We start from the raw sequence: 24,627 nt of genomic DNA, 5'->3' as shown, positions 1-24,627 counted from the left end.
TTTGTTTTTTTTTGAGGGATGGCGTGGCATGTCACAGACAACCAGGTTGGGAGGGGGTACTCACTGTCCTGTACACCCTTACCTCTGTCACCTTTGGCTGTAGCACCAAAGACTCAGGACTCATCCTAGGGATGTCTATTTGGATCTGACATGGAAGAGAACATTTCAGACACAAAAACATGCACGCTCACATTAACAGTCTTTATCCTTCTCGGCTGTTCAGAAAAGTAATTCCAAATAGAAATGATATCAATATGAAAGGGGGGGGGGTTGAGGTGCAGCATTGATGAAAATGCTTGCATGCTCCAACATCCCATCAATGCAATCCCGCTGTGCACCTTGCAGCAGGATTTAGTTTATTGCGTGGGTTTGTGGTCCCGAATGCCTCATCAAATAAAATGGCACAACCAATCTGTCAGTCTTGCAAAAAAAAAAAAAAAAAAAAAAAAAAAAATTGCTGGTTTTAATTGCTTCGAAAAGTTTTGCAGGCGGTAGCTTCAAATTCTTGGTGCTACGACAAAAATAAAAACAGTGAGTTTATTATACCGGCAGAATTGTTGGGACCCCTCTGTTAATGAGAGAAATAATAATACAAACAATAATAATAGCAACGATAAATACAATGTAATGAAAGTGAACCAATGAAAATCAGACATTGGTTCAACTAAATTATTAACAGGTCCGGGCAAAAATGGTGGTACCCCTAGAAGACATTGTCAAACAAAGTAGGTCCTCTAATTAGCATCACAGGTGTCTTCAAACTAAATGTTGAAAGTTGTTAATGTGCTATTTGGTAACATGGTGTGTACCACACTAAACAGGGACCAAAGGAAGCGAATGACAGAGTTGTCTCAGGAGATTAGAGAGAAAATTATAGACAAGCGCGATAAAAGTATCAGTTCCAATAATGTTCCTGTGACTATAGCCACATATTCAGAAATTTAAGTTCCATGAGAATGGGCCGCAGAAGGAAAATTGATGACAAATTGAAAAAATAAATAATAGAATTTTTTTTAAAAAAAAGGTAACAAAATTATGTGTGTAACATCCACGTGTGGATTCTAAAGGCTTGAATTGAAGCCTTTGGAATAAAGCAATGCTTGATAAAGCAATCTAGAAAAATGCCCAAAAAGGCAAAGACCACCACAAAAAACAGGTCATCGAGTGACAGACACAAACACCTGGAGAAATTCCATCTAGCTGACGGACCAGCACATGAACACAAACACACCGCAAAACAAAATGGTGACGACTGTACAGTATATAAATGAAAAAATCAAATAAACAAAATAAAATAATGTGTTGTCAAATTCAAGTGCCAGAAAGTTGCACCCATTGACAGAAAATCAGCGCTCAAGAATTTGGCAAAAACAAAAACAATCCAAGTCGTCACCAAAACAAGCTGGCACAGAGATTTGTGCAAAATTGGGCGAAGTATGACACAGTTTTGCTATCGACGCCCACTCTGATGTTTGTCATCGGTCCGAAATCAACTGGACGATAAACAAAGACAAAAGAGTTGTTTTCAAAGCCAAGGAGCAGTACTTGTTTTATTATCAAACAAGTGGATCACATAGCCTCAGTTAGAATGAGGCCAAACGCAGAAAAAGCACTTTTGGTCAAATCACCGCTTTCGCTGATCCTGCCACACACACACGGACATGCGCAAAGCACACGCACGCGCACACAAAAACACACTGGGCAACACATTGGAAACAAAGGTGTTGCCCTTGTAATTGGAATTCTTGTGTTTATCTCATTGAGTCCTTCAAGCAGTCAAGACAAGGAGTGGCATTGAGACAATGTGAACAAAGAACAAGAAGGTCAATCAGTTGCACTGTTTGAGTGTGTGTGTGTGTGTGTGTGTGTGTGTGTGTGCGTGCGTGCGGGTGGGCGGGCCAAAATACATAAACGGTATATATATACCTGTCTGTACGTGTCCTGATGGTGCTCGTCATTGCGGGAGTCGTAGTACTGCTGGATGAAGCCAAAATACTCCTGTCTCTTCCTCTGAAGGACATTTTCTCGCCTCTCAGCATTGGCAGGCAGATAACCCTGAGAAAAGTCACATAGCATATATATTTGAAGCAGATGGGGAAACATTGTTTCTATTAATCATTTTCACACACTTTTTATTTTAGGGGTGTGGACTTTATTACTATTTAAGATGCCTAAACAAAAAGAATTACTACCTTTACCATTACATTCTTCAATTTTCCGACTGGCTAAAAAGAGACTGTTACAAACTGACAGGCCATGAATGCCTTTCAATGCCGTGTTCAAAAAAAATAAATAATCGCTCGTTAAATCACAATTGGCAAAAAATGGCAAGTAGACTATTTTAAATGAAAAAAGGAGTGCATATAAAAGTTTTATTTTAAAATACGACGAATGGACCTTGCCGCAAGCTCATTCAAACCACATATTTTCTTTGTGGTGCTTTTCTCTTATTAACTCCTTCACTGCCAGACATTTTCAGACCCCCTTTCACCCTAACGTTTAAAAAAAATCATATAAATGAATTCCTGGGATTAAATGGCTGGACTGTGAACAGACGAGTTAATTCGTCAATGGCAGTGAATGAGTTATGCTCATTCATTGGCCCACCTGTGGCTTGATATCGGACACAAACAACTTCAAATATTTGTACTCACATCCATAACACTGTCCAAATAATAAACGGCGGTAGCTGTTTGGAGACTACGCTAACAAACAAGTGTGTATTCGTAGCGCACAAAAACATGAAGCAGCCGCTTGGGACTCATTAAATTCAATCTTTTTGGTTCCTTCAACTGCCAGAAGCTTTTTTTTTTCCTTGCATTGTGTTATCTCTTTCATACATTGCGTGTCAGTATCTTTTATGTCTTTGATTTAAAAACCCTGACCTGCTTTTAACTGTCAATAAAGAAGGGCCCGTCTCCTCTCCCAGGTATTGCTTACTGTGCAATGAACAGTGCAAACAAAACTGGAGATGTGATAAACTACAAACTTTTGGCCCCCGACTCGCCGATGCTTATGCAATAAAGAGATGGCAAACTCATGACGGTGCGCCCTGTGGGACCGCACGGGCTCTAAATTATTTAATTTAAATCTTTGGAACAGAAGAGCTCAAGAATAATCCCGTGTCTACATGAATAAACTACGAGGTGCGTCGGAGTGCTTGACAACTAAATCACACGTTCGACAGGCGGAATATGAAGACCATCTCACAGTTTAATAACAGTACGTTTAAGCAATTACGGCCTCCAAATTGACCGTTAATATTATCTATTACTCTCTTCAGTACTTTGACGAATGGAAGGACGTCTCCACCCCGCAAATTATGTCATTATGCACCCTTTCAGCCAGGGTAAGTTGGCTTTGAATTGTTGAAACAGACCGCCTTAGCTTCAGCATTTACTTCTTCTTCGACAAGTTAATAACGTGCAAAATAAACAACATGGACGCTATTGGTTTCGTCGACCTCTCGACAGCTACACAGTTTTTTTTTTCCCCGCTGTGGTTTATCCGCCAAATAAAAGCCCAGCCATCACACCAACAGGCCAGTTCCTAACCCGGTGGCTGCCAGATAAATGCTAGGGAGTGGAGGGGAATTGTGGGAGAGGGGGGGTGGGGGGTCGGGGTTCGAGGTTACACTGGGGCGTGTGTGTGTGTTAAAGGTTAATGGACAGCTTAGCGGAGGTCGGCGACACCGCGGCTGCTTTACGGCTCGATAGGAGCGAGCACCCACACGTGCCCGAACACACGCCGGCAAGTGGTAGCTAAGTTTTAAGATGAACTGCTGCTTTTCAAATCATCAAATATTTCGCGCAGGAAAGTGCATTTCTCAGAGAAATGACTACATTTGAATTTATTTGTGGTCTACCGGTTTAAAAGGGGGAGAGTGAAGTGTAAATGTGCAGCACCGAATGCCGCCTCAGTGTTATCTGCCAGCAAAAAAAAAAAAAAAAATAGACCTCGTGTCTTCATTCGCTTCCTCTGAATGCATCTACTTCCTGAACCTTCCATCTCTCTAATGGATCTTCCACTTGAAAAGCGGAGTAAAGACATGTTGGGGAATCCATTCGGGGACTTCAAATGAAGCAGCTTCTTTTTAACTAAGCCTTAGCACCATCTAAATTATTTTTGACTAAGGGAGGGAAAACAAATGGTCCCGCTAAGGGACAGGCTAAAAGTTGAGCAAAAACTTTCCGTGAATTTGTTTTTGTCTCTTGACTGGAGGCGCTAATATCCATTTCTTTAAACTTGATTTTTGTATTTTTCAAATGCAGAGTACAAGAAAGGAGTCAGAAAAATAAGCACACCAAAAGAAGGAGCCGTATCGACGGATTATCAACTCATACACTGCTGTGAATGACCATTGTTCCTCATCAGTTCTTTACCCGTTATTTAGCTAGTTTCATGATTTATTTATATTTATAAAATCATGTTTTTTTTTTCTCTCCTTCACTCATTCACTGCCATTGACGGATTTAGTTGTATTTTCACAGTCCAGCCATTAAATCCGTGGAACTTATTTATATTTTTTCCTCAATTTTTTTCCAACGTAAAGAGGTAAAAGAGGCTCTGAAAATATCTGGCAGTGAATGAGTTAAGGGAGAGGACCTTAAAAAAAAAAAAAAAATGCATATTAGATCGCAATCACAATATTAACTCATTCACTGCCAGACATTTTCAGACCCTCTTTTATCCTAACGTTTGAAAAAATTATAATTTAGTTCCTGGGGTTGAATGGCTGCAGTGTGAAAAGACAACTAAATCCGTCAATGGCAGCGAATGAGTTAAGGAGGGGGGGAAAAAAACATGATTTTCTAAATCATTTGCCCTATGATGCACTTTGTAAGCACACGTGAGCTCTACATTATTTTAAGGTATTTTTTTTTTCTTGATATGCGGTGTGAAAATGGACCTAATTATGTTTCCTACAGTATTCCTTCCATTTCCTTTGCTAAATTAGCAAACAGTATGGATCCAATATCCAATTATGTGACATTGTGCAGCAGCAACTAAGAAATCAAGAATTGAAATATGTACCCCTTAATGGGAACGAACCAACTATACCCACCAGCCCCCGACCCGCCGTTGGTTTAAACAGAACGTATGCAATACGCCTCTGGAATCATTTTCCTATTAAATGGTCGATGCACCTCTAATGTACCATATTTAGACGCTATTTACCGCTATTTTAATTGGCCGCAGGGTGCTTTTTTTTTTTTTTTTTTTAGATTCGCAGCGGAGTTGTTATTTGGGCATGTGTGGGAATTCATCATTGACGTATGGAGATGGTGCAATTGACGGAGTAGAGCCAATCTGATACGGCACAGCAGCTTTGGCAAATACGCGATTGCTATCTGATTGAGATTCACATTCTGATCCGATAGTGTCTACCCGGGCAACGATGCATCTAAAATGATCCATTTACACGTTTAACTCCTGGACTGCACATATTTAAGACTGCTTGGCATTCAGTGTCTCAAGTTCGGAATCATCGTCAAACTTGGGAGCGGGTAACACATAAATCAAGCTCGGAAGACAAGTGTTTTTTTTTTTTTTACAACACCTTCCTTGATATGACCAAAGTGAATTATAATGGGATTTATTCCGAGAGGGTTGTGTGAAGAATAAAACCACAGTGTTTTCCGCTGACTGTAAACGAACTAGCGGTTTAACATCATTATCTCTAAAAATCAGTCCCGCAGCTTTACGATACATATCATATAAACCCGCCGTCTTATCACAGTTTCCACAGCTGGTTGTTTTTTTTTTTTTCTTGCCGCTCCCAACGCGTCACAGTTTTGCAGCCAGACTCCATTAGCAAATGTACATATTGCCACGGGCCGCCATTCTTTCACAAAGCAGAAAAGTCATTAAATCCATTTGCCTTTCACTCCGGGCTCGGACGCCAAGTGCTCTTTAAACAAATGAAATGAGATGGCGTTGTTTCTGAAATAATGGCAAGTTCAACTCGATGCATCTCGGCAGCCGGCGGGCAACCTGTGGAGCCCCCCCGCGCTTGCATAGTGAAATGAGGTGGAGCAACAATACACTTGGCAATATTTCCCCTCGACTACTTTTTCATTTCCGCGCTGAATAATAACAGCGTACCGCTGCGTATCTCTTGCTGTGATGCGGCTGTAAATGCAGGCCACTGCGGTGGGATTGCCCAGCTCTGATGGCAAGGGGGGAATTTGTTTCTCATCTTTGTCAGGTACAAAAGCAAAAAAAACAAAAAAAAGTCAAGTGGAGGAGAGGAGGAGGACGAAAAAAAAAAAAAAAAAAATCTAAATAAGACGGTGCATGCCGGAGAGCAGCGGAAGGGCACAAGGGACATCAGCGGAGTGAAGTTTTATTAGGTGTCCGTGCCAAGTTTATGGCATCCGGCGAGGCCCGTGTGTGTGTGTGTGTGCGCGCAGATTGAGAATAGATTTCGAGCCTGATCCCTCCTATCCATCTTGCCATCCGACGGTGGCGCCGACAGGACAGAAAAGGCAGTCAAGTGTTATGACATCCCGGAAGATATGGGTGCGTTTTGGAAGCCGAGCTTTAATCGGAGTTTTGGATTTAACCCGATAATTCAAAACCCTGAGATCAAGGATTCTGTTGAAATCCTCACCGGGTGGGCCAGAAACTTCAGCTACAGAGTTTGTTGGAAAAGTGAATATAAACACTGCAGAGTCAAATAAACCCTCAAATCCACAGTTAAAAAAAAAAAAAAAAAAAACGATATTAGTCACTATAGTTATTACGGGCGTAATAAAAACCAGTTTGAATTGGAAAATGAGTTTTGATTTAAAAAATGTGAGTGAGCCATATTGAATGGAAATCCAACTAAATCGAACCGAATCGTTCCATTTTAAATTGAATGAATCATAGAAAATCGTCTTTTATTGGAGAGATGCACACCCAGAGCAGTTATCTTACTTCCGTTCCGTTCGACCAAATTAAAGAGATGACTGCTTAGTCCATGTTGCTAACCTAAACAGCAGCGCCAAAATGCACATTTTACATTTTGTCATCATGACATGACATATTTTTGCACGTATTTTATGAAATACAGTTTGGGCAAGATCATACACGGACATTTCATATTTTTGCTGATTATAGTACCATTGGCAATAATGTGGGCGTAGCATATTTGAATTTTGCAAATACTTGTTTAATTTTATTTTAATCTTTAAAATTAATTTATGTATTTGTTTTACAATACATCGATTTTATACTCATTCACTGCCATTGAAATTTATTAAATAGAAAATAAATAAATACATACATTTATTGGAATTTATTTGTATTTTTTTACAATTTTTCCAAAGGGTAAAAGGGGGTCTGAAAATGTCTGGCAGCGAATGAGTTAATTTGATATTTTTATGAAAAAGAAACGCAAACATCCAGTTTAGTTAAAAAAAAAAAAAAGACATGAACGAACAGCCTGTCACGTGACCACATAACATCGTCTTTCTCTTGAGACTTGGTGAAACAACACGTGGCTCATTGCCCAAGGCTATTCCCGTGCACCGTGTTCCAAGTGACTGTAAACAATTGTGTGCTCAATGTTTAATATTGATGAAACTCCTGCTGCCGCCTATACCGCATACATGTGGGCACTATAAAACAAAACACAAACGCCGCGGCAACAAGCCGGAGACCATCTTCCAACTCACACAAACGTACTGACTGAAACGTGATGCGAAAAGATCAAGCTTCGGAAACAAAAGGGGGAGAACTTGCACGAGAAAAGGTCACTCATAAATCCGTGGCGTGCTGTGCTGCTTGTGTGCCCGAGCCCACTTCCAACTTGCATTAACATTCATTTCTCCACAGGGAAGCACTTGTCTTCACATACACCAACACCACTTATGCAACCGCATACATACATCCAAAAAAAAGCGCGCGCGCCACACTGTGACATTTAACGCAGTGTCCACTGGCATCAATTTGGTACGACCTCATAAGGACGCTGTCAATGATTAAACCCCCCCACCCCAGCTCCCTCCCCAGTTGGGTAGCTTCACACCAGCTAGCGCCGCACGCTCGACACCTTTAATGGCATCTTTTCTGCGGCACATTAGCTATTGTGCGGTAATTAATGGGAGAGTCACGGTGCTCAAAAAGCCCGTCATCTCTCGGCAGACTCGCAGCCGTACGCCACAACAATGGCTTAATGAGTAAACACACTGAGTGTCTCATGAATAAATTATTGGTTCCTCGCAATTAATTTCCCCTATTCAAGTATAAAAAAAAAATAAAATTAAATTAAAAAAAAAAAAATAAAAAAAAAAGGCACACTCAAACTGTGAGCAGTCTTCATAAATCAAAAAAAGGGAGCAGGGTCAGGAGAAAGATGATGACGGCAACTTTATGTGTGTGCGTGCGTGTGCGGTGATCATCTGTTATGTGTTTATTATTATTGCTACAAGTTTATTAGAGTAAGCGGCTGCGTGTGCACTTTTGTTTGCGTAGTTGAGTTTCTTCCAAGGTTACCGATAACCTAAAGCTGCGCCACAATTTGCGCCGGGCAATGAATCGAATTCAAATCGGCATCGCAGTGAGGTAGATGGCAAATTTCAAATCGTTCAGCCCTGGTGAGAATTTTACAAACAAAAGCTAAACTTGGGCCAGAATAAAACTTACCGAAAGGAGCTTCCATGCGATTGGCCGGACTTGTCGTGGGATTCCAGACCAGCTGAGTTTCCGAAGCTCTTCTATAAACCAAGCCAAAAACACACAAAAACATGAGCGTATTTTGAAAAAAAAAAAAAAAAAAAAGTAGATTAATATGGAGCTAGGCTCGCAAACATTCCCCGAAATATGAACGGATCATTCAATCAAACAGTCAAGTCAGTCACGTTCCCGTTCCTTTTTATTCAAGAATGAAATGAATCATTGCATTCCTTCAGGCAAGGTAGGCGGGGCTGGAGGGCTCTCACATCACATAAATCCAATGAAGAGGTGCAAATTGAACATTTATAGCGGTTTTAAAAAGAGTGCTTTCCTTAAGTCAATGAAGAGGCCCGAGAATGGCTTAATGCCGGCTACGACGCTTTACATCAAGCGGATGGCGCTCTCACTCTGACACACACCTTGACAGCGGTTAAGTGATGGCCGCACGGGCGGCCATGGAGAACTGGGTGTACTCTTAAATGCGATTGGAACTAAAAACGTCAATGTTTCTGTCATAAATTTGTATTTTGAAGGGGAGGGAAAAAAAAAAGTTGTATTGTTATGAGAATTGTCATATTTTTTCACAGTTTCAAAAAAAATCTTTCCAAGGTGTATTTTGAGTATAGAGCCGCATTTTTAACAAGGAGAAGAAAGTCAATTTGAGTGAATTTCAAAAAACAACTTCGGATAATGACGTTTTTTGTTCTGGAAAAGACAAAAAAAAAAAATGTGATTATATCGTGGAAAAGTCTTTTGTTTTTGAAAAAAAAAAGAAAATATTTATTTGCTGTAATAATACACCAAACAACAACAGAAACTCTATTTGTTACCAATCATATTAACAACTGATTACCAACAATTATTTTTCGATTACATGTTTAAAGGCCTAATCATATCAACAGTAAATATTCTCCGATTTTTTTTTTTTTTTAGCCCTCCATGGAAAGCAATTGTCAATTTGAACAAATGTCCTCCTGTTTTTGAATAAAGGCATTAAAATTAAAACATTTTTAAATTGGTCCACTAATTGGTTTATTATGTTTGTTTTATTGGAGTACCGGCCCCCATATATAGGTTACTATATGCTGGTTTTTTTTGTTTTTTTTAACTCATTCACTGACAGATATTTTCAGAACCTCTTTTACCCCGACGTTTGAAAAAAATAAAAAATATATATCAATACATTCCCTGGATTGAATGGCTGCACTGTGAAAAGACGAGTGAATTTGTCAATGGTAGTGAATGAGTTAATGACATGACCATTTATTACAAATGATTTTGCAGAGCCCCACGCCATGGCTCACAGGACCCCAGACCATGTCTGAGGACCGCTATTTTCCAGCAAATACAGAGGACATACCTTTGCAAAAAAAAGAGGTACCAAGGTACCTCATAAATAAAGCAAATAAAGTATGCATTCTCTAGTAAGGAATCATATTTGCATTGTCCAATCTTTGATTAAAACGGAATTTCCTTACGTGGGAATCGACTACGCTACATGTCCTGTATGAATGTGCAAGTATGTTAACAAAATACATGTGTAACAAGTTAACAACACAAGCAATATAATGCAAAAAACTATTTTCCCAAAACATTCTACTAAACAAAATCTGCACGACAGGTATACAAACAAAAATACAGTACAGTATAACAAACATGGTCCAAATGCTGTAGAGAAAAATACTGGAACACCAATGCAGTATAGTACTGCACCAAAGGTTCCGGGTTCCAGAAACAGCACCGGAACTTCGGTTGTAAGGAACCGATCGTTAACGTAATATAGCGGAAGAAAATTTAACGCATACGGTTTTTTTCCCGGGTGAGGGAATTTCCGTTTGACAGAGGTCCGTAGGTGGGAATACTTCCTGTAAATCTGTCTCCGATGCAGCGTCACAGTGTGGCTTTATAAAGCGGCCTTGTCTGACTGTGATTTGGATTCAGCGCCCAACACTCCGCCGGAGAGCCTTTGTCAGGAGAGCGATTTTTGCCGCCCTAGACGCTGCGTTAGCAAATTTTTTTGCCCCGCGTATGATGCGTGGCTCTTAAACGGGCCCATCCCCTGCCGAGGAAATGTTCGCGTTGATCCCGCCTGCTTTCCCGTCGGCGCTCAAATTCACCCATCGCCCACGAAGGGGCGTGTTCGCGGTGCGATCAGGATGTACAATTAACCGACTCGACCCTCCTCCTATGGCGAGATTAATGCCAGGTGTGAGAAATATAACATTGTTTAATTAAACCCGAGTCCACAAGATTCATGGACTCATTTCGTTGTCTGACAGTGCAAATGAAGGTTCAAAGGGTGCACGCCAAGAGAAGGGGACACCCTTGACTAGCTTTTAAAAGAATAATGAATGCGGAGCCGCTTGTAGGATAACGATTTCGCCCTTAATGACTTCGGCTTTGGCGAAAACGGAACATAACTTCCCCGTGGCTGTCCCCCTTCCGCATAAGGGCAGATGTCATTGGCGGCAGACTAATGATGCATTCAAAACACACACTTGCGCGCGCTAGTCAAAGATGCTTCTGCCGCCGAGTTGCATTTTTCAGTCTCACGGTTGTGATTTCGAAAGGCAGACAAATGTGATACATGTGTGATTTTTTTTCTTTCTTTTTTCTTTCTTTATCCACTCAGCAACAAACATACCTCGGGGGGTGGGGGTGGGGGGGGACCAGCTTGTTCCTTTATCTTTATGATTGACCGCACAATATAATGTCCTGTTATCTTCTCCTACCGAAAGGAAAGTGAAGAGAAGTAGTCGAGGAATAAAAAAATTCTTAACGTCTCTCTTGCACTTGTCGTACCATCCCCACCTCGCAAAGCACTGCACTAGATCACTATTGAATTTCGACATAATTAAAGCGGCGCGGGGCAAGGTAAGTGAGATTTTTTTCCTTAAGCGGAAGACGCCGCCGAACTATCGCAAACAAACGGCCGCTTCCGTGGGCCAAACAAGCTCTAATGCGGTTTCACTCAATTTAGACGATGGGGCCGCCCCGTTGCTGTTTAGCTGATTTCTATTTCCTGTCCCGCTATCTGTCTCTGACTTCATTGCATTTGCCTTGAAGAACAGGCCAGGCACGGTTATTTGGCAGCGCTAATCAATACCATTCACTCTGCGTGAAGGCCTTATCAATTCCCAGCCTCTGCTTTGAATGCAAGTCTTGGAAGTACAGTAAGCATCCCCGCCTACGGACCTCTGTCAAACGGAAAATTCCCTCACTCGGAAAAAAAAAAACGTATGCATTCTATTTTCTACTACTATATTACATTAACGATCAATTCCTTACAACGGACGTTCCGGCGCTGTGTCCAAAACCCGGAACCGAATCCTTTATAAGGAAAAAAATGGACGATGCATACATGATTCCTTACTAGAGAACACTTACTGTGTTTATTAACATTTGCAATCCATGAAACATACTCGGAAAATCCTTTCTAAACGCACGCGACATACCAGCACTCATCTGGGTCCTGATGTATGAAAATGATTTGAGAAGAGTACAATTCAATTTCCCAGCAGGCAGAGACACGCAGGACATACAGGCTAAATTGCAGATGTCGTTTTATCAGCGGCAGGCTAACTCATCTCTCCGACAAGGCGTCCGACTCTCTTGCGCATTACGGATGAGACAGCCGTGCCCCGGCTACCGCTGGAATACATTAAAGGCATTTCATGTCATTTTGGAAATGAATCTGTTGTCGCCAGTCGAAAAGTTTCTGCCACTGTCCCGGAGGCGGCGAGGGCGACTAGCTTGTCCTTGTCGGGTTTGATGAGCAAAGTTAACAATGCAGTGCGGCGGACGAAATTTGTCAGTCCGCCTCCCCCTTTTTTTCCCCCCCCGCACGCCCTAATTTGTGTCGGAACGCGGAAACGCCGCTAATTGCCATTTTGAAGGCGTCTCTTTAAGAGGTCTCTATAGAAATAAATGCACTCGCTAAAGCAAACGCGTACTTTACGGGCAATTTAGCCCGCAGACAATCATTTTAAAGTATGCCTGAGCGAGTGGGGGAGGACGTCAAAGTCGGAGCTCCCTGCTGGGACCGATAAAACATCGCATTATTGTATACACGTATTGGAATTAGTGTGATCAGTACAGTGGATGTTTATCTTGCCGGCAGGCACACCCACCAGAGGGTTGGTCAACTTGGAAAAAAAACAAAAAAAAAAAAAAACACCTGTAACATTAGCAATATACAAGGGCAAGTATCCGTAGCAACCCGGTTGCTACATTAAGCATGACCTTACAGTAGCGCGCTTTGTCTTGGATTGAGTTAAACTGCGGACCACAGGGGGGTGATTAGGACACAACGTTCCTTCTGTTAAACACCAACAACAGCTGCTCCGGTATGGAAACCTCAGAGGCACAATGACTGCACAATGACGCCCGCATCACTCACGCGCAGACGAAATGTACGGCGAAAAAGACAAGTTTGTGTTTCATCAAAGCGGAAGTCAACCCAAACGTATTTTTTTTCAAGAGTATGTTCCCAGCAGGCCCACTGGTTGAAACACGGCATTCTGATTTTCATTTTGTGGAATAAGTTAAGCAGCAAAATGCATTTTATCACTGTCATGTGAAAAACACTTACCTCCATTTTTTTTTTTTTCCATTTTCTTATTTTTACATGAATCATGTTTCCGCGTTACAGACATCACATTAAAGTGAAGATTTAAAAAGTTTCCAAAATTGGAGATAAGTGTTTTTCACAGGACAGCGACGACTTGTTTTTAGCTATCTCTGGGGGGCGGCCATTTTGTCTTTTGTCGACTGAAAATGACATCACAACTGCTCACGGTTTTCTGAATCTGAGCCGCGATTGGTCGTTGCGAGCAGTCGTGATGTCATTTTCAGTCGACAAAAGACAAAATGGCCGCCCCCAAGATAGCTTCTCTCCATTGTCACTTACAATTTCATATGGTTTTTCTATTAGGGTCCAACCGATTAATCAATATTAGCTTAATTTTTTGTCACACATTGAAATATAAGATGATGAAATTCGACCCCGAAAAAAAAAAGGCAACAAATCGGCTGTTTTTTTCGGTCTGTTGCAAGGTTAAACAAATACTACAGGAAAAAGTGTTGTAATACAGTCAAATGTTCTGCCTGTAATTCATATTTTTTATATCTTGTTCAAGTCATACATTATGGAAAGACCTCATGCGCAAAAAAAAAAAAAAGTTTGCAGCACAGCAAAAATATATTTTTTTTAATCAATTATCAATTTAAATGGATAAAACTCCAAATATTGACTAATAAATATCGTATTAAAAATGATACTTTTCAAAGAATTGTGTAGTAGCACAGTCGGGGCTAGCATCAGTGAATTTTGCGTATCAGTCACACAGTCAAATACTTTCTAGATAATCGGACGATTGATATGTTCATCGGAATTTCACTCTGCCAAATATCGGAATCTGCCTCAGCCTAAAAAAAAAAAAAAATCAGCAGTAGCGGTTGTCCTTCCAACCTAAACTTGCAAGTGCAGGTGACTGCATGTCCACTAAGCACGGCCCTCTTCCATGTCTACTCGTCCTGTCAGTCAGTGTACTGACCCTGCCGTGTGCGCACGCTTGTGTGACTGGTACAAAAACAACGCGCGTCCAGTCAGAAGACGTCGGGACGTCAGCGAGGACGTGAGAAGAGCTGTCAGTCAGCGCTGGCTGAGCAGGGACTTTGACGGGCGCGGGAGGTGAGCGGGTTGGCGGGCCGGAGCCATGCACTATTCAGGCGTCATTCAGATGGAGCGGGATCACTGGGGAAAAGAAAAGGCTTCGGGCACACTCGCGTGAGTATTGCACACACCTGTTCCAAAAAAAAAAAAAAAAATCTGGAATGGAAACTCCAATCTTAAAAATGGAGGATTTTTTTTTCGTTATTCTAAATTAGTGCACAATCGATAAAACGTCTCACTGAAAAAGTTTTTATTTTTTTCAGATCACTCACTGCCTTGCATTAGAAAAAAAAAAAGAATAGAAAAGAATACTTGTGACCACAGACTTTTGCCTGAAGGGGGTGCTGTAATTGAAAAAAAAAAAAATCCTAAATGCTAGCCAACCATTAAAAAAACTGACTTGAAATTTCTCCTCCAAGTCGAGTTTGATGTCACCTACAGGAAAACGTCAGACCATTACATTTGGAGAGATGGGGGAGCTTTTCTTAAGCCTCCAATTTCTAAGTTTGAGTGACTTGAAATTTCTCACACCGATGTAAAATCCTTCGGAAAAAATTGTTGAGATGGTGAAATTTGGCAAAAATCGGGAGCACCCTTTTTAAGGCCATAAACGGCATTATCAAACCCAACAAGCCTTCAACTTAACCAGGACCAACTAAAATTGACTTTGAAATTTTCAACATGGAATACAATGTGTGCGTGCTGTTATGTTCTCGCAACACGATCCAATGGCGTCATCTGAAGCGCCTCTTGAAAAAAAAAAAAATAGGTGAATGTCACCCATTGTTCCCTGTGCGCCGTTTGACACGATTCGGAGAGGTCAAAAAAAAAAAAACAAAAAAAAAAAAACAATGCTATTACACGTGACATCTTTATCATGCGGTGTGTTAAAAACATTTTAAGACCCCCTCCTATAAACCTTCAATGCGGCGAGGTTCTTGGACGATCTAACTCATCTAAAAAAAAAAAAAAAAAGGACGACGCTCTGCCGCCAGGGAGCAGGAGGCTCGTAAACTAACAAGACTCTTGTAAAAAGGCTTCCCCCTCCCCCGCGTCACCGCCGCCCACCCCGATTATACCTGCTCAGTCAACCTGATTGATGGCACAGATGGCAGGAAGGGGACAATCGCGCGCGCGCGCGTGTGTGTGTGCGTGTGTGTTAGCCTTGCTTTAAGTTCTGTATCGCCACAATGCGATTTTCCTTGACAACGTCCCTTTTTCAGCTTCCGTTCTGTTCACGTCGCACTGTAATTGCATCGTGCGCGGCAGCTGAAGGAGAGTGGAACACCGAATGAATATGCTCGGTTCAAATCGGGAGATAATGAACAAGCGGCGTGCCAACGCCGGCGCGGGCCAGAGACCTGCTCGCGCTACGCGGTAAATTCGCTCATACAGTGGCTGACAATGAAAGAGCCTCATCAAATTACGCAATTCGTATGAGAGCGGGCGGCCCGTTCCAGGGAAATACACAAATGAACTGAACTGCAGCCAGATTGTGGATTAAACATGACCTGAAAATTTGATAGAATAAAAAAAAAAAAAAATCAAATCGAACGGTTGATTGCAATTAAGATCATGCTGCTCGCTCAGCAAGCCCTCGTAATATATGTCAGGTATTTATTTGCCATATTAAACATTCCAGGCACACCTAGCCATGAGTATGAACGATTTAGAGAGGAAAAAAAAAAAATTTGCGATTTATTTATTTATTTTATAAAAAGACATACTAAAGCTTTTTTTTCTTTTTTTCCCCCCAATTTTAATTTGGTTCAACGGCAGACTTTGCGATTTGGAATGTACATTCGAATTTGAATTTGACGAAATTCTTCAATCCGGCTGCGTGAGGACGTAACGAGCAAAACGTCGGCCAAATAGAGCCCGAGTCATCCCCGGCATTTCAATTTTGCAGTCCATAAAGCTTTCTTTAATCAAACGGATGCATGAAAGCGGACCGCTGCATTAGGGCTTCTGCGCTTTTACAGCGCCAGACGCCACCATAAAAAGGCCGCGGCGTACACAAGGCCCAGCCTCATCAGCACCGCATTAAATAGAGTTACATCACCACTTTGGCATGGGCGCAGTGCTGATGCTCTGACTCCATCTTACAGCGGAAGCAAAGACGAGAGGTCCCTTAGCCGGTGTCACTGCAGTGAAGGCTCCAATCGCCATGTGAGCAAAAAGAAACGCAAAGCGCTGCAGCACCCCCAACAGAGTGTAGGCGCACACCGGCAGGCAGCAAAGGATGAAGAAAAAAAAAAAAAAAAAAAAAAAACGAGTGTCCATTCACGTGGGCTTTTTTTTTTTTTTGCTGTAATTGATGCGTGGCATTTTCTCTGCCGATGTATGCGTGGGAGCTGCCTACGCAAAGTGACCGCAGCAGAGAAGGCAATGAAAAAGACAGGACAGGAGGGAAGAGGACCTGATAAAGCGAGGACGCCGAAAAGTTAGGATGAAGTTGGTACTGGGGGGGGGGGGGGGGATTGTTGCCATGGCAACAGCAACAGCTACGCCATCCGGCAAAAACCACGTCAGGCCTTAGTCTCGACCAGGACCGAAAATGAGGCGCTGTAAAACACTGACGACTTGCGAAGCAAAATTCACAATTTCACCCACCCACCACAAGTTTTGCGCACGTCAGCTCTGAATTTTTTGACGACTTGCCACATGCTAGAACTCCCACAAATAGCGAGGGTTGACTGTTCAATTAAAATGAGACCTAGAGTCAGTCCGGGTTGCCCCGTCAGTTTCCTGGTATCCCACGGCAGACAGGCTCGCCTCAGGACATCGGGAATAATTAGCCGCAACCCACCTGACATCAATCAGCCCACTTCTGCACAGGCACAGGTCATCACCCGCCGCATGACCTTACATGCTAAGCAGACTGCTGTCACCGGCGGAGAGGGAGGGAGGGGCAAAGGACAATGTGCGGAGGGGAGCGTTATGAATGGACAAGGCGGACGGAATTAGCGTCAAACCCGCGGTTTTGCCATACATGAAATCATTCGAGGCAGGAAGAGCGCAACTTTCCGAAGGGTGTTGATGGTACAATCATTTCAGAGGGACGCAAACCCGACCGTGCGCCTCCAAAGACGGGCAGCCCTGACACGCCGGGGGGCCTGTCCTCCGAAAAAAAAAAAAAAAAAAAAAAAAAAAAAAAAAACGCCACCTCTACGATTAATTGCACAATTCAAGAGAGGAAGTGAACCGATTGATCATCCCTGCAGCCCTCCTTTAAGCTCAAGGACAGTCGCCGGAGTTGCTCTGTTGCACAAGAGGCGTCATCCACCCCACTTCCAGGGTCGGCGAGTCTGTGTCTTTTACTACATGGGCAATGACTTCACTGTCCATGTAGAGTGTGCAGTCACAGTAACATGAAAAAAACGGGAGAGGTTGGTCGCCGGAAGCGCTAACGGAATTTAAAGTGATGGATGGACCGACCGATAGGCGATTATGATTTGATCCGGCTTGATAAAAAGGTGGATAGACGGACGGCGGAAGGGTAATCGAAATTCAATTACAATTACTACACTTCACCATTACAAAATTGGCATAATCGTAAAAAAAACGATTATTAATAGACATTTATATCCAACGCACCAGATTTGTTTACACAAGAAAATCAGACATTTGCACCTTTTTAAAGAATAAAAATAAAAAAATATAACTCATTTTTTAAATTTTGTTTGGTCCAAAAAAACGTACATAATTATGGCGTTTAAAAGAAATGTATTTGTCGTTATATTTGTACATTTAAACATTTTCTTGTTTTGTACCAAAAAATAAACGATCGCTTGAATAATCGTGATTTCAATTATGACCCAAAAATAATCGTGATGAATATTTTTTTCCAGAATCGAGCAGTCCGATTACCTACTTTTTCTTGATCGTGTCATTTTCCCATTACCACTCATTCCCACGCACCCAATAACCAAACAAAACAAAAATCCTCAGTGCCTTCCTCACTTACGTCCCATGAATGAAGTTCACTTTCTTGGTCAAGCGACCACAGCATGAAGCCTTAAATAAAATTCGACTGCCGTTGATGCCTGGCTGGTCCTAACGGGGTCTGACGTCTCAAGACACTGTACCTCATGTTACACCGTGCGCGGCTGACAAACCAGTTTGGAGTGACCAGACATAGGATAGTAAAACTCCTGTACGACAATGATACCCTTGATACCTTTATAACTACACAGCCTCATTGGTAATGTTTTAGTCGAGATAAATGAGAGCAAACACCATTCTCACCAAAGAAAGGCGCCTGCGTTAATTAGACCACATCACTTCTGCATTGAACTATTTCCGACACTTTGCATGTTCAGCATAAGCGCGTGACTCATGAGTTGCTAAGCGCTAATTCCCTTCATGCGCTCCTATTTTCTCGAGTGCTCTCCGGGCGCCGCGCGGAAACCACTCAAGGCTTGACACAAAGGACGTGATGAAAAAGGGGCTTTGAGCGGAGATTTTGCCACGAGTTCAATGAGTGCGGCATGCTCACAATAGGCTAACGCTTGCTTTTGCTTCATTCTACGAGCAAACAAGAATACTCAAAAAAAAGCTGCGCATATTGCTTGTACCGCGCTCCCATTTATTGGCGATCGCAGTCGGATTTTAATGTAAAGCTTATAAAACAGATTTACACATAACTTTGTCTGCTTGCTTGATGCTGACACACAATGTGAAAGGCCATTGAAGGGCGAAATTTCTGCCGAGCCTAACTTGTATTTGAACACAAAACAGTGCAAGCACCGGCAGACAGTAAATAGAACAATACTCAAAGGCGTATTTTTTTATTTGTTCTGCAAAACAAATTCATATTAATGCAATTTAGTCCGCGCGCCTTTTATGTATGGGTGAATTATTGTCCACTGGTGGCACGCCGGAAGAAGCAGCACAATGTGCATTGAAATAAAGTAAAAATATTTTTGGGGGAGGGGACTGGAATGGAATGGCGAAAGGTGATATTAGATACACTTCCGAGCGTGGTCACAGAACTAGGGATGTGGCGATTAATCGAAAATCGATTCAAACCGATTAATCGAATTTGAATCGGGACGAATCGAACTCGGACATCTCAGCACTCACAAGCTCTAATACAGCAACACCTAAAAAAAGACAACATACCTAGGTCAGAAATAGAATATACTAATTTATAGTGCTAAAAAGGATGTCTTTAATTTTTTTCTTTCCATTCCAGATGCATACCACATTTTAAAATGTGTAGCTCAAATGATGCTTTTGCGCCAAGCATCAGTGCGTATTACATTTGTGGATGGCTGCAGCACCACACTAGCGCACAGAGATAAGCATGCTAGCGATCTTTTTTAAAAAAATCGAATCGAATCGAAAACTGAAAATCGAATCGAATCGAAAGCCGGGAATCGTTACATCCCTACTCAAAACCAATCTAAATCAAAAGTCAAGGTTCCAGTGTATTCAGTATTTTGGGACCATGTGGTGCAACAAGTGCACTGAATCGTCGTGAGGCTGGCCATGACACAACAGAGGCCCGTTGTTTGGTGGGATCAAAGCCCCGTCATTTGTTGTTGTAGGTGCTGGAGTTTTTGGTCTCATCCTAATCTGCGCCTCCAGATGGTTGTGTGACTCCCCCTCCAGCCTCCCCCCCCACCCCCCCCCGCCCCTCTTGTCCCCTGCATCGTTTAAAAGTGCAGCACAGCTGGCGGAGTAAGTGAGCGGGGAAAACTACAGCCGAGAGTCAAACGGGGTGCAAAGGAACGGAGATTTGTGACTGGAAAAGTCAAAACATAGCTGCTTGAAAAAAAAAAAAACACACACACAGGAAGAAAAGTCTGACTGTCTCTTACCGAGATCTGTATTGGGGCCAGCCAACAACTGCTTGAATTTATCCAGACGTGACGCCTCCCTCTCCGTCATGGCCGGAGTGCCTGATGTGTTCTGGTCGGCCATGCGCGCCACGAGCGGGATGACCGGCCGGTGGGGCAGAGAACGCTGTCTGTAGAGGGCCGCATGCTCACCTGCTGCATCTGCCGCAAGTCGGAAATCAAGGGGGGGGGGGGGGGGAAATCAGGAGGTGACACAAAAACACATAAGCCTCTGCATTTTGACTGATGGATGAAAAGTTAAAGTCATTTTGGTACAATTTCTTTTTTTGATGGTACAAAGATAAATTGAATGAACCTGCAGCCTCGTGAAAAAGGGGCGTAAAAAAATGTACATACAATATCCAAACAGTCCACCATAATGAATGCATACTGAAAATTGCTTTTGAGGGGGCCATTTCAAGCAGGCTCGTTAGTTGTTTTTTTTTAAATCCAAAGAATGACCCATTTTACATTAGAGGAATGCGCCAAAGGCAAGATTCCCATCTGTAAAACATTCCAGCATGCCATTCAAATCTCCATTTTGAAAGTGATGTGACCATTTTCTGAGCATGTCGCCTGGTGCAATTAGTGTTGGTGGCACTTTTTTTTTGTTGTTTTTTTTTTTTTTTTGCTGCACGATGCGCGAGTCCAGTGCGAAGCCACCACGGCGACGGGGACAAACATTAATCACAAGATGCCCCCTTGCCGAGTGACTCCAATAGCCCCAATTCAACATTAAGGCGCACTGTTTACCCACCTGCCGAATGCGTCCGCCATTCATTTATTCAGCTTTGCATCCCTCATGTGAGTTTTTGCATCATTCGCCCCGAAGGTGTAAAATAACTTGTCTTACATACGCGCATATCCGCGCGATCTGACAGCGCGTGTGAGCGCGAGCCGCGTCGTCTCCAAGGAGATGAGAAGAAGCGCCGGAGGGCAGTGGGCTGTTTATGTAATCACAACGCCGCAGCCAGACCGACGGCAGACGGGCGGCCGGATTGCGCACGTTACGAGCCGTACGGTATGATAATAACTTTCTTTCCGTTGCGCTTTTATCACAAGTTGCACAGTGCTGTGGAGTATGATCAATATGTCAACCTCTTCAGTGACTCTGCCCTCCATTGCTTTATTCATATGCATCTGGGTGAATGAAACCGTATATAAATACTGTGCAAAATTGCAGTTCGCCATTTACACGTTTTGCATTTTCCCAGCCATTCATGGGAAAAAAAAGAAAGAAATAAAGAATGCGTGTTTGCAGTTTTTGTGCTGAAATACACTCAACGCATTATATCATCCGGAATGCCTTGCAGAGGTGATGTGACGACAACACACGACCAAGCCAAAGAAAAAGCAAAACGCATTTGTTGGAGTTGATCCTTACTGAGCGATTTCCAGTATTTTTCCCCACAATATTTTGGTTGAACTCTTAACAAAGACAATGGACTTTGGAAGTTCCCTGCTTCCAAATCATTTCAATGTGATAAATGCGAGCGCGGACGCCGGCTGCCGACAACACTTCAAACATCCGAGAAGTTCAATTCTGGCCTGTCGTCAAGTTGCTCCGGCACTTCACACTAATGATGCGCTGCCAGAAATCATTTGCATCATCTAAGAGCATGTCTGCTGCTCACCTCACCGGCGCAACTCGAGAGTTTCAATGATTTTGGTTCTCCCCTTCAGCCCGAATTCCCCCCTTACGGTTGAGTAAGGAGTGATGATATAATAATAAGAGTGTAATGATCACTCCGGTTGACAGCTTCGGTTGTAAAGACATCAACCTAAGTGTGAGTATTTTGGCACCTTTTGGCTGGATGTTGCTTTTTGCTGAAAAAAGAAGGCTGTTTTTTTTTGGTTTTTTTTTTTTGTTTTTGTTTTTAACAGTGAGTCAAAGAGCTCCTAACCTTTCGGTGATCCAATGGGAGCTTCGCTGTGGGATTTCACCAGGCGACCTTCAGCGTCGAGGCTGCCCTGGAAGGAGAAGGAAACTTCGGGACTGGCCAAGTCTCCCTCCTCGTCTTCCTCGTCCTCCTCGTCATCGTCCGCCGCTTCCTCCTCCTGGGCGTCGTCGTCCCTCTGGGGCGAATCCGCCGGGTCGTCCAGCTTCTGTCTCTCCTGCAACTTGCTGTGATTCTCAATCACCTGCGCAGAGGACAGCCAAGGTTTGTCACACCGCTTGCTCCCGCGCCGAGAATGCCATCGTTACCTTATTGGCGGTCTCCATGACGACCTCGATGTTGAGGTTCTGCGCGGCCATGGCCAGCAGCTCGTCGTCGTCGTCCCCGACGTCCCAAGCATCGCTCGTGATGCTCTCGAACTCCTGGAACGTGGTGGCCTTCTTGGGCTTGCCCGGCGTGGCGGGAGATGGCCTCTGGCCGGCTTTAATCAAACTAGACACATTTGGAAGAAGAAAAAAAAAAAAAAAAACATTTCAAACTGGGGGTTGTCTACTATTTGCAGCATGTCTGGGGAGCGACATTCTTTTTGTGCATCCGCTCATTCAAAAGGTCTTCTGAATCAAATCAAAGTTCGTTTGACTGAATCCAGAAATGCAGAGATAAGTTAAACAAACCATGCCAAAAAAAGCAAATAAAATCTCAGAGAAAGGGTGTCCCCAAAGTGCTCCTAAATTTTTCATTGACTTGCACCTGTGTAACAAATAAATAGGCAGATTTGGTTGCTAACAAACTGCTTCACACTTCATCCTATTCGTCAGTAATATAGTGAAAATTTGTTTGGTGAATATTTACTTAGCAAGTCGATTTACAACGCTTCCACCTAAATGTTATACTTGCACCAGTAAAATGTCAGGTTAGGGGCCACTGTGCTTCGACTATTTCAAGTCGCTTTGATTTTATTACTGTCCCACTATGCAGTTTAACAACAACTTGATTTTCCTGTAAGGGCACTTCCTCCTCCTCCTCCTTCACAACTATGACAATACCAAACAACTGTCGGACAAATGAAGTCGATGCACCACACCCACGCACATACAGAAACACACACACAGTAAGTTCAACTTACTTTGAGTGAAGAAGTGGGTCAAAAGGTGGATGCTGTGCGCCATACACATGCTGAATGCTGAGGAAAGTGACACAGAGAGACACAGAATGAACTAGTGTCGGGGCATGCGGAGCTAAGAGATGTCAGTTGAGGCTAAACGCCAGTGCGGACATTTTACTGTCAAATCTGATCGCATTTGTGCTGTTGTGTCATGAGAGAAGTCTGTGATTGCCACAGCCGCGATTAGCATCGCACCTTTAGCCGACTTGAAACGTGTGAATTGCAGCTATGAGGCGAATGTGCCGCATACACAAGGACCGTGAAATGTGGCGACTGTTATATTTAACAGCTTGCCAGGGACTGGGAAGTGAAACCTTGCGGCTGGATCCCAGAAAGTGAGACTGGGTGTGAATTAGCCTCGCTAGCTAATCTAGCCATCCGGAGGGGAACACGTCACTCACCTGCCGGGAACCTTGGCCGCGTTTCTTTTCCAGAACTGCTTTTTGTTTCCGTCACTCGACATTTTCCCCTTCGGGTCCGACCGGTCCTAAATAAAGACGCCCGGACGCTGTCGCTGCTGGCAAAACGTTAAATTCGGCTTTATTTACACCAGGTTGCTTCCTGCAAAACTCAGAGAGCTGCCATGTTGATACTGGCTCGTCGGCGAGTAAGCGCGTCTGTCATTGGCCGAAGCGGTATTTCCTTGTCGCGGGCCAATCAGAAGTGTGATCTGCCAGAGGAGCGGGTGACGTCATTATTGAACGTTGCGACTTTGTTGACAAAGCGACAAAGTGGCGTTAATCGAATGGGAGACCACTAGCATCAGGACCACAAAACACGGGTAATTAAATTGAATAAATTAATGTTTCAATTGTCTGAAAAACACAAAATGTAAAAGTCGTAATCTTAGACTACTCTCTAAATACAAACAGCATCATTCTGTTTCAGTTTAGGGGAGGATGCAGAGGAAGAAAAAAATGTGGCCATTAATATCATAATTCACACTTTTCACAATTACTGTACCATCATTGAGCTATATTTAATACATACCTGACAACATACCAACATATTAATCTCCCATTTTTCTTCTTCTTGTTTATATTCAGTTGTAATTATTTTAAAGTATTCTATCTGAAAACATTTAAATTAACCAATTTTAACATAACTACAGAAATCAATGCAGCAAATGTTAAAGTAATGCAGCAATAGTACAAGACTCCGTCTTATCGGTAAAACATGTTGCACCGTGCCTCATGAGTGTTATTTCCTTTCTTTAGTCTTCAGCCAAAAGTTATTTTGCAGAGTGGGACTCGGTTGTCTTTTTTGTTGCTGCTGTTCGTTGCACAAAGTAACTTTTTTTCCACATTCTTCAATTTCCTAATGGGACCGTGGCTTGCAATAACATTGATACACGGCCTGAGGTTGCCAGGTCATGAAATAAACAAT

The 24,627-nt window shown here is 42.7% G+C and overlaps 1 protein-coding gene across 3 annotated transcripts in view; it reads right to left on the bottom strand.

Moving 5' to 3' along the window:
- The window catches only part of tbc1d22a (TBC1 domain family, member 22a), a 79,447-nt gene extending 55,588 nt beyond the window's left edge, over nucleotides 1-23,859 (bottom strand). For 2 of the 3 annotated variants that reach the window (XM_086021720.1, XM_086021719.1), the window contains exons 1-8: nucleotides 23,643-23,859; nucleotides 23,203-23,259; nucleotides 22,385-22,568; nucleotides 22,083-22,320; nucleotides 20,161-20,340; nucleotides 8,632-8,702; nucleotides 1,927-2,055; nucleotides 83-145 (exon numbers count right to left, since the gene is read on the bottom strand). In XM_086021720.1, coding sequence (XP_085877846.1) covers nucleotides 83-145; nucleotides 1,927-2,055; nucleotides 8,632-8,702; nucleotides 20,161-20,340; nucleotides 22,083-22,320; nucleotides 22,385-22,568; nucleotides 23,203-23,259; nucleotides 23,643-23,704 — 984 coding nt within the window. In that variant the 5' untranslated portion in view covers nucleotides 23,705-23,859. The remainder of the gene's footprint in view (nucleotides 1-82; nucleotides 146-1,926; nucleotides 2,056-8,631; nucleotides 8,703-20,160; nucleotides 20,341-22,082; nucleotides 22,321-22,384; nucleotides 22,569-23,202; nucleotides 23,260-23,642) is intronic. The other variant, XM_086021718.1, reaches the window with a different exon arrangement.
- Between the last annotated feature and the right edge of the window lie 768 nt (nucleotides 23,860-24,627).

The sequence above is a fragment of the Filicampus tigris genome, chromosome 22 (assembly GCF_054856515.1).
Source record: "Filicampus tigris isolate MCC_2025a chromosome 22, RoL_Ftig_1.0, whole genome shotgun sequence".
Lineage (NCBI taxonomy): Eukaryota > Metazoa > Chordata > Actinopteri > Syngnathiformes > Syngnathidae > Filicampus > Filicampus tigris.
The sequence above is the reverse complement of the archived record's forward strand: the minus strand, read 5'-3'. Positions and strand labels throughout refer to the sequence as shown.